Genomic DNA, 10,260 nt, shown 5'->3' with positions numbered 1-10,260 from the left:
AAAATTAAGTGTGCACTAATGGAATGTTCTGAGAAGTTTTTCCAAAAGGAATTACTTTTTAAAAATTTCATTTCAGATTTGGGGTGCTGCCGGAGCGAGTGCCTTTTGTGTAGGTTTGGGCCATGGCAGCGGGAGGAAGGTGGGTTATAACGGGATTGGTTTTGTTTTTCTTTACATTTGTTTTTGTCGTTGTTCTCTTATATTTTTGATGTTTGAAACTCAGTAAAGATATCTGATAAAAATGAGTATGTTTCTTAGGTGCTGTGATATTTTGTGAAGTGTTATGAAAAACCAAGGCCGCTTTTCAAAAGCAATTTGCAAAATAGTAATAAAAAAAAAAAGGAATTTTTTCAGATTCAGAAAAACACTCATTTGCAGCCAGGAACAAACCAAGCTAAATGTTTCAGCTTTAAACAAATATTTCAAAATGCTGAGCAATGATGTTCCAGTAATGAGCGTTTACATTAATCAGGTGTTTGATTTTAGCAGTTAAAGGGGGAATAACTGTATTTCTGTCAAGTCCTTTGTCAGAAACTGAATTTTTAAAAATGAAATTTTGCAGGATTTTTTTTCTCCTGTTCTTTTTTTTTATTGCATTAAATTATGTGACGTATTGCTTAAACTAATGCGTCACTGAATATACAATATCCACTTATCCACACATGTTTGAAAAACACCTTGGCCAACAAAGAACATCCTTATTTTTGACTATACAAAATATTTTTAATGTTATACCTTTTTGACTTTGGCAATATTCTATGTCTGCAGATTAAAAGCTGCTCCTGTCCTTTGCATTGTTCATCATTCGATAAATGGTCTTCAAATTTACACTGTATGGTTATATTAAATATATCATAGAGTTCTTCAATATAAATTTAGTTATTCTCATGTTTAACGCAGAATTTTTAATAACAGAAACTCTTGAACAAAGATCTGATACATCATTGTAATCAGTGGCCTAATGGTTGGCACAGGTCAAAACACAAACTCTTGTCCTGCTCATATTTCCTATGTGTGTGTATGTGTGTGTGTAAGCGTGTGTGTGTGGGTGTGTGGGTGTGTGCATGTACAGTGTAAACCCCTGTCTCCCTCCCTTGCGCCCTGTCAGTTGTGCAGCACACACGAGCGCCCAGAGCCCCTGCTGCAGATGAAACTTGAAGAAGAGGCTGTGGAGAGTTAGCACTTAAACTTTATCTCATCCAGACTCAGCAAATCCCCTCAGAGCTAAACTCCAGAACCGGGACGGACCATAAAACACCACGAAGATGCTGCCGCTGCTGCTGCTCATCATCGCTTTACACAGTGAGTGACTCTGGGTAGAAAAACTTGCGGACAGTTCTTATATTTTGTAACTAATGAGAGTAGTTTAAGATTATCCTGTCTGCGCAGGATTTGAAAAGTTTCATTTTTTTATATTGGACATTCTGTTTTGTTTTTATTCATTGTTTTGAGATTTTGGAGTAAATGTAATTTAATCAAGTAAAACAGACAAACGATAAATTTGATAAAAAGAAGCTATTCTTGCAGCAATTTCAACTGAACAAACACTTCCTACATTTCTATGTTTATTCTCACTTTCTTGGCCACGACCTGATGAAATATATATTTTAATTTAACTTTACTCAGACAAAGAGTTTAAGCTGATTATTACTGCATTCCATTTGTTCCTGGGCTTCTTTCCACCGATTTATAGTGTGTGTGATTGAGCTTTTGCAGACCCCTCATGCAGAGGGAGGAGGGCGTTTCGTGTTCAGGGGCCGAGATTGTGAAGGGAGTGGCTGAGCTTCATGTTTACACTGAGCGGGTTCTGATGCTGTTTGAACCCGAGATCCAGAGGCTGATGAAACGGATCACACAGAGCTGCAGAGGAGTTTCAGGTCCTGTCACTTGAGTTGTGAAAGGTGGCCTTCGTGTGACCCTCCAGCTAATTGGTCTGGGATGAGAATAACTGCTCGCTATCTGTTAAAATCACACATTTGATGTTGCTGTAGGAATTTTAAACAACAAGCTTGATGTCAATAATTGGAGCTCTGGTGTTTTCATCTTCCTCACATTTATTTGTGCGGAGCCGATGTTCTTCCAAAGATTTGCAGATCGATGCATTTTTCTCTCAGATTGAATTATAACACATTTGCTTTGGCTATGTTCACATTTTTAAAAACAGAGCAAAACAACAACAAAAAAACCAAACAAACGCCCAATCGAAAATGTTACAAGCTTGGTTTCCCTTTCCTGAGAGTGCAACATTGCAAAATGCATTTGTTGGCTGGCATCGTTGGCAAACATCCAGGGAAACCTCCCCCCCCAAAAAACCAGAAGTTAAGGGTGAAGGTAAACTTATAGTATCGGAGGTCAGGCTTCAGTCAGATCCTTACAAATGTACATGCCTCTGTGTGTGGCGTGTCAGCTGAGGTGGGTAAGGTTACAGTTTTACAGGCTGTCTTTGTGTGCAAGAAGAGCACATGCATGTGGTCCCAACACTCACTCACACACACACACACCCTCACACACACACGCAAACACTGACGAAATGCCATCTTCGAACATTTGATGACACATGCATCTGTAGCAGAAATCTAAACTACATGCAGCTCTTTGAAAACCTGTCTGTCTGTCTGGTTTTGTGTCATATCAAATCTTTTTTACGTTTTTATATTGAAATCACAAACTTGTGTGTTTTATTGGGATTTTATATTATAGATCAGCACAAAGTAGCACATAACTGTGAAACTGAAGAAAGAGGGAATAAAAATAAATAAATAAATAAACTGAAAAGTGTGGCATGCCTTTGTTTTTACCTCCTTTAATCTGACGCACCTAAAAACAATCCAGTGGTAACTCTTGGTGACTCCGGTGGAGATGCAGAGATCCACAGCTCAGGTGGGAAAATCTTTTGACAGGTAATAGACAATCAGCAATAGGCTTCAGAAACTGAAGAGTGTTGAGAAGAAATCTGTTGTTGATACTGTAGATTTCTGTTTGCTACGAGCCATGTAGTGGAAGAACGTAAATGGGTCAAGAAATTAACTTTGAGGCCTGGATGCAAATGAGTCTGTCTGATTACCCTGGACACACCATCCCCTTGGTGAAGGATGGTGGATGGAGGTGAATACTGGAAGAAAATATTTTAGAGGTCCTGAATATCTTAGAACTGTGGCTCAAGTTTACCTTCCAGCACAAAAATTACCCTTAACATAAAACCTGGGCTACAATGAAATATTTAGGATCAAAGAATATTCAGGTTTCAGACCAAAACCAAACTAAAAAGACTTTAGTTTGTATCCAGTCTGACTGAAGCTGTATTATTTTACATAGAAACTGGACACATGCCTATTTTCACACTGATTGTCGGGTCACAGCCAGGTTTTCAATATTGCACATTTCAGTGTGTGTTTGGCGTCAGTGTGTGTGTGTGTTTGGGTTTGAGCGCTGGTTGAAGAGACAGATCAGTGGAGAAGGTTATCAGGAGTTTGTCAGGAGATGATTCATCAGCAACATTCCTGAACAGCACCGCTCCTGGCACCACCAGAACCTAATCGCATACTAGTCTATATGTTTCTGGTTTTGTCTGTTCGTCTGCTCACAAGCTTCTTATAGTCCTACAACATAGAAATAACATCTGGCTTAGTTTTTAAGTTTCTAGTGACAGTTCAGCTCAGTTTATGTTTAGAACGTTCGAAACAGAGAAGGCGTCACTTTTAATGTGCTTTCATGTCGCTGGCACAAAGTTTTTGCTTTGAATGAATCAAAAATCTATATACGTCTTAATATGTTTTTGCACTTTAAAGTGTTTTGTTAATGAGGGATGAAGTCTTGAAAAGTATTCCTCCAGAAAGAATTACAAAACTTTGGAGAAAAGGTCAATTTGGTCAAGTCAAATATGTGGGACGGGTTTTGATTTTCTTTCTTTTTCTTATCTTGCTGTCTATTTTTGTGTGTACAAAACAGTAATTTGTGCATGTAATATAATACAGTGACACTAGGCTTTGATGATAACCACCATGCAGATTCTTCACTTTATCACAAGATTAATCAACATATATTCCCAGCATTAAATTGCACAAGTTGCTAAGATCCATCTTTTATTTCTCTTTGAACAAAAACTATAGACTCACTGAAAAACTGATAAATGTCCCTTTTTTTACTTGTGAAGGTGGTATTTTTCAAAAACATCTAAAAATCTGTGTTAGAGGAACTGAGACAAGCATGTTATTCTTCTGTTTTAGGTCACATGTGTCTGTCAGTGACAGTAAGCACCAGCAAGCCCAAAGTGGAGATCCATGAGCACACAGGTAGGACAACATGCAACATGCAACTGTTCATGTTGCATGTTGCTTATGCATATTGTTGTTTTTAAGAGGCTTTACAACCAAACAGCTAGAAAAGTACATTTTAATTGCCACATAGTCTCTCCTTAAAGTTATTAGGTATGAAGTATTAAATTCATGCATACAAATATTAAAAACAAACAAACAAAAAAAGATCTGGGAAATAAAAGACATTTACATTTACATACACCAAATAAAATGACATGAAGAGACTAAAGTTTACATAAAGAATGACCACTGCATATTAAGCACATCTTTTCTTTCTGCCCTTTAAGACGCCGTGTTGTCCTGTGAGTTCAAGACGGAAAAAGATCAGAACCCTCGAATTGAGTGGAAAAAGAAAGGAAAAGGAGTGACTTTTGTTTATTTTGACAAGAAATTTGCAAGTGAGACACGCACCTTGAAAGCTCATATTTATTTATCAAGCCAACATTTATGCATGTTGTCATGGATTTGCCTCCTGTTTTCCACCCCCAGACTAAATTTCTTTGCTTTCCGTCTCAGAGTCCTACGCAGGTCGGGCTAAGATAGAGGGAGCGACGCTGACGATTCACTCCGTCACCCAGAAAGACTCGGGGGAATATCGCTGTGAGGTAACTGCCAGTGAAGACCACGTTAACCTCGGAGAGGCCACTGTGACCCTCAATGTGCTCGGTATGTTAAAACTGAACGCAGACAAACACATTCTTAGTTATAACTTGCTGTTTGCCACTCTAACGCTGCAGCTTGTTTATTAAAAATCTAGAGAAATGAGGGCCTTCATAGGTTTATAACATGAAAGTATTACAATGTTAGATTATTTTTTTGCTGATTTTTAATAATGTGGTAAAATATTTTCCATTAAATTCATAAACTAAGTGCCCAGTAGTCCACTGTTCACCAAAATGTGTCATTCCAAATTTTACAAAATAAAGGTTGTAAAACTTTCCTGACCGATGAACAGTAAAGCACTTTACACACATTTAGGAATCACAAATTAAGAATGAAATTTTAAAAATATTTTAGCTGTATTCTAAAATTGTGCACAGATTTGAGTAACTTATTAAAATATTTTAAAAACAATCCCCTGATGAACAGAAGTGTATCTTTGGAAGAATTAAACATCTCAACATTTTAAAATGAAAAACAGTGAGAAATACCACACTATGCTTTACCTACCATCATTTCTATCTGTGAAAAGTGCTGAAACTTTCAAAAGTACATTATTATAAAGCATGTATTTTCCCTTGACATTAGATTTAAGTTTTCTGCCAAACGAACCTGTTGTTTAATTCTTTCCTTCTGGGTCAGTGTAAATAATTAAAAGCATCTGGGCTTTTTACCAAGATTAAAAAGAGAGATACTGTGATGTAGGCACACGGATATCTTGACACATGGATACCTGGAGAAAAGAAGACCAGGAAAATTATTGATTTAGTTCCTCTTTTATCAGGATACACACTGTCCTTGTGACTCATTCTTCGCCATAAAAACTCTATGTCATATAAATCAGAGGTACTTTGTACATTCAACCAACAACAAAAATATTCTGCATTATGAAGGTTTTCCTGCGAACTCACACACTTAGCATTGGGATTAGACTCTACTACCCAAAAAGGCCATGCACAGTGTACGGCCTTATTCATTTTCTGTTTTCAAAACATTTTCGTTGCTCAAAAAGTGCATGTATGTTTCCAAGTGGTGTGGTCTGCTTCCTTTTCTTCCTCAGTGCCTCCTCACGTCCCGTCATGTGAGGTACCGAGCTCGGTGTTTGTCGGCACCGGCCTCGATCTGTTCTGTAAGGACAAGCTCAGCGTACCGCCGGCCACCTACCGCTGGTACAAAGACAATACGGCTCTGACAGCCACGGGAGACGCTCCATACAGCATCGACACAAACAAGGGAACATTGGTGAGCGCATCCCAAAATGGCGTCCATTTGTGCAGTGTATAGAGTCACAGTTGCTGATCTTTGCTGAGCTTGCCTTTTGTCTTCTGACTTTATCTCTGACGGCTTGGAGCAGAAGTTCAAGAGCGTGTCCAAAGAAGACACAGGGATGTATCGCTGTGAGTCCTCCAACAGTGTGGGGGCGCCAAAGAGTTGTGTAGCCAAGCAGCTCACAGTTGTTGAATGTAAGTGTCTTTGTAGAAAACATAAACTAATCATCTGGCATATATTAATAAGAAACGACTAAGCATGTATCACTGCCCCTGCAGATCCATGGAATATGACGATGTTGATAGCAGGTGCGTCAGGATTTGTGGCGCTGATCCTTTTCTGCTGTGTCAGCATCTGCATCTGCCGCCGCAGAGGCTGCTGCAAGAGTGAGTGCTGACATGTTACTGCAAGTCTCTGACGGGGGCAGTCCAGATTAAACAGAGTTTACATATTAAGACATGAGAACATGCAGAAGACTAGGCACAAATCTAGATATGTGTGCCTGGCTCATAGTGGACGCTGCAGGTCAGAGGTCAAATGCCAACCATGAATGCAAAGGAATTGTCCATAGACCTCTGAGACAAGATTGTCCTGGGAAATGATCCAGAAACATTTCTGTAGCTTTGAAGCTTCTACTGAGCTGAATGGCCTCCATCCTAGAGCCGGCCAGCCGTCTAAACTGAACTTTATGGGGAGAAGAGCTTTAGGGTGACCAAGAACCCACTGGGAACTTTGTCAAAGCTCCAGTGTTCTGTGGAGAGAGGAGAACCTTCCATCTCTGCAACAACCCACCATTCAGGCCTGTATGGTAGAGCAGCCAGACAAAAAAAAAGAGACTAATTTAGTACAATTTAGAATAAGGCTGAAAAATAAGTAAGGAAAAAGTGAAGTGCTGTGAATGCCTTCTAGATGCACTGTACAACCGAAACATCAAGTCTGACAGTTTCTCCAATCAACCAGTGAGATTTCAAAACCATTTTCATGTTTTTTGATTGTCACCTCTTAGTTTCTCAACATCTTCTTGGAGCAACACAAGCTTACGACGCTACTGAGATTAAAAATGGTGTTTAATTACACCTCCAGGACACGATTAGTGCTGCGCATTACAAACTTGTGTAATGTGCCGATCATTATCTTAAACAGATTTCTTGCCTTGTATTTTTTTCCCAACCAGAAAGCATTAGTTAATTCCTTTGACTTGACAGAAACCAGGCAAATGTTTACAATCTAAAACAGAAAGGAAAGAGAAGCAGTTTCTGGCTGAAGTAAAGATTTCAGCTTTAGACTTTTGGACCCCCTAATCATCTTCTAAATATTTGATTAATTAATTGTTTTTTTGAGTTTAATGAGTCTCACCTTTGCTTTTCTTATTATTTTCAGTCTGCAGTTATTGTCAGATGTAATTCTCTGGCTGTAATCCACAGGAAAACACAGAAGGGCTGATTTAGTATTTATTGAATATTAAATTTTTATTCCTCAATTTAGTGAGATACTTTTCTCAAGGAATCAGATTGGAACAAACCTTTAGACTCCACAATAAATGAATAAATAATATTTAATTAAAGTGCTGATCAAAACTACATGCATTGATTTCCTGGTCACTTTTTTTTTTTCACACAGAAAGCAGGAAGACGAAAAGGTGAGAGTCTCTGTTTGGTCGAACTCACTTTAAGCTATATTACCTTCTTCTGAGCTCATTCTGAAACGTCACCCTTTGTCCTTCAGCTCCAAGTCCTACAACCCTCCTCCGCCTCCCCCGCCTCCTCCCACCCGCAACGTAAGTGATCAAAACAGTTGTTATCATTCCAGGGCTTGTTTTGCTCGCATTGCTTCAGGTTTGCCACTAAAGGCAGTCGATAAGTTGCTGATAGCAGGCTAATTAAAGGAAATGATTGATTGTATTTTCTCTCCACTCCCTACAGTTCAAGCACTACAAACAAACTCAGTCCTTCATGATCTGAGGGGACGACGACGAGTTTGTCAAATAACCAAAGTGTACAGCAGGAACGCTCAGAGGCTCTGCTGCTGGTGCAGAAATCTTCAGCTTTCAGGCGAAGCAGATGTTTCCTTCCTGAGTTGCTGGTTCTGTCCAGTGGAAGTCCCAATGATACAAAGACAAGTGTACAGCTTCATTACTTTTCCATATGATATTTGTCATTTAACGTTTTTCACTTCTTGTTTTGAGAGCAGATGTTAAGCTCTTTAAGTCAGTGTATATCTTATTTTTGGTAAAACTGTATATATATATATTTGGTTATAAATGCTTCATGTTGGTTTTGGTTGACTTAGACATGTAATATTTAATGTTTCTAGTCTTTTTTCTAGCATTTAATTGAGCTGTTTGTTGATCTGATGCTGTTTTTCTTGTAAACATTTTTTTTTAAATAATTGTTTGAACAGGTGTCTGCACACACTGAACAGTATTTTAGAAGTTTTAAAATCTTTCTTGCTTATATTTTTGAGAAATCTTAGCTTATACCCAATAAAGACTGCTGGGTAAATATGCACATTGGGTTTAATGGCGCTCAGACTGGATTAGACAAAGTGTAAAGCATCAGTCGGTGCTCCAAACAAATCTGATGCAGATTCAGATTTGTATCCCAAATGGGCAATTGATGTTACAGCAAGTATTAAAAACTAAATGGCAAAATATCAACTATTAAAAAATAAAAAATCATGTCAAAAGGACATGAAATACAAATCAATACATAATGAGAAGAGTACAGCAGACGTATTTATTAATTACTTACCGACAGTTGCTACAAACACTAGAACTTGTACCTGTTACTTTTCATACTAAGAAGTCTGAGCCTGATGCCAGAAGCCAGAAACTGGATCTCAGCATGTAAAGGATGAGAAGTATCAACAATAATTGCTTTAGTTTCCCTAATGATTTGTTTTTTTGAACAGTTCTGCAAGTGAGCATTGTTCAACTCCAAAGATCTCATTACTAGTGTGTATGACTCTGCTAAGGGCATTTTTTGAAACCAACAGAGGAGGGAAAAAGGCAACATAAGTTCAACGTATGATCTATAAAATAGAATCATCAATGACTCATCAACTTGAAACTTTGCGAGCCTCCTTAGACAAAATCATCTTTGCTGGCCCTTTTTTTTGTAGGTTTTCTGAAAGGCAGGTAAATTTTAACTTATTATCCAAAATAGTCCCAAGATATTTGTAGTTTTCTACTGTCTCCAGTGTCTGATACATAATACTGATGTTTTTCCTCCATTTAGACCAAAGATGAAACTGATGGTGGAGGTGCAGAAATCGCTCACATATGCAGGGAAGCTAAACAGATGTGAGAAAGTCAGATGTTATACTATATATATTTGGTTATAAATGCTTCATGTCCTAGATGTTATACTAATGGCATTAATAACACATTACAGTCAGGCTTTCCTTTACACTAATGTTTTTCAAAGATGTTATGATCTGGTGACGCTCAAATAATCTTGGAAAGCCTGAATAACGGAGTGCTGTGTTAAACTGCAGCCTAACTCACACACATTTTGACATCTTCTCCATTTCATTTGAATAAATGTGAGATAAACTCTGTTTGTGTGCAACGGTGTTCCCTATATTCAGCACCATTTTAAGTCCTGATCACACCGTAGTTAGTATTCTCTTTATTATGTGATAAACTGGGACAATCACATCATGCTTTTGGTTATAATGTGATAATGTGATAATGATCAAACACCTACTCATTTCAGTTTGCTGCAGCTATTTCTGTGGAATAAAGACTGAAAACTCTGACAAGTACACAGAGTGTCCGCCACACAGACCAGGACATGTGGGCTGGTTCCACAGATGAGGACACTGACAAGTGAAATATATGCAATATGACCTAAAGGTGAAACGCAATTGGTTTATTAAAATCTGGCTAAAATAAGCCATGCAGATTTGAACCGTCGTCATCGCTTGTACAGATTACACGAGTCCATGTTTTCTTTCTGCCACTAGAGTGCAGCAAAGCCACAGCCAACGTCCACATACTCTCAGCTGCCAAAAA

The 10,260-nt window shown here is 38.3% G+C and overlaps 1 protein-coding gene across 1 annotated transcript; it reads left to right on the top strand.

Annotated features, from left to right (window-relative positions):
- The first annotated feature begins 1,124 nt into the window (after positions 1-1,124).
- Positions 1,125-9,803, top strand: jam2b (junctional adhesion molecule 2b). The gene is made up of 10 exons (XM_055032344.1): positions 1,125-1,302; positions 4,227-4,292; positions 4,604-4,714; positions 4,833-4,982; positions 6,037-6,218; positions 6,331-6,439; positions 6,524-6,631; positions 7,866-7,884; positions 7,971-8,022; positions 8,168-9,803. The coding sequence occupies exons 1-10, from the start codon at positions 1,266-1,268 to the stop codon at positions 8,204-8,206; spliced, it is 873 nt and encodes a 290-aa protein (XP_054888319.1). The 5' UTR covers positions 1,125-1,265; the 3' UTR covers positions 8,207-9,803.
- The last annotated feature ends 457 nt before the right edge of the window (positions 9,804-10,260 follow it).

The sequence above is a fragment of the Poeciliopsis prolifica genome, unplaced genomic scaffold (assembly GCF_027474105.1).
Source record: "Poeciliopsis prolifica strain line A6 unplaced genomic scaffold, Auburn_PproV2 SCAFFOLD007, whole genome shotgun sequence".
NCBI classification, from domain to species: domain Eukaryota; kingdom Metazoa; phylum Chordata; class Actinopteri; order Cyprinodontiformes; family Poeciliidae; genus Poeciliopsis; species Poeciliopsis prolifica.
The sequence above is the reverse complement of the archived record's forward strand: the minus strand, read 5'-3'. Positions and strand labels throughout refer to the sequence as shown.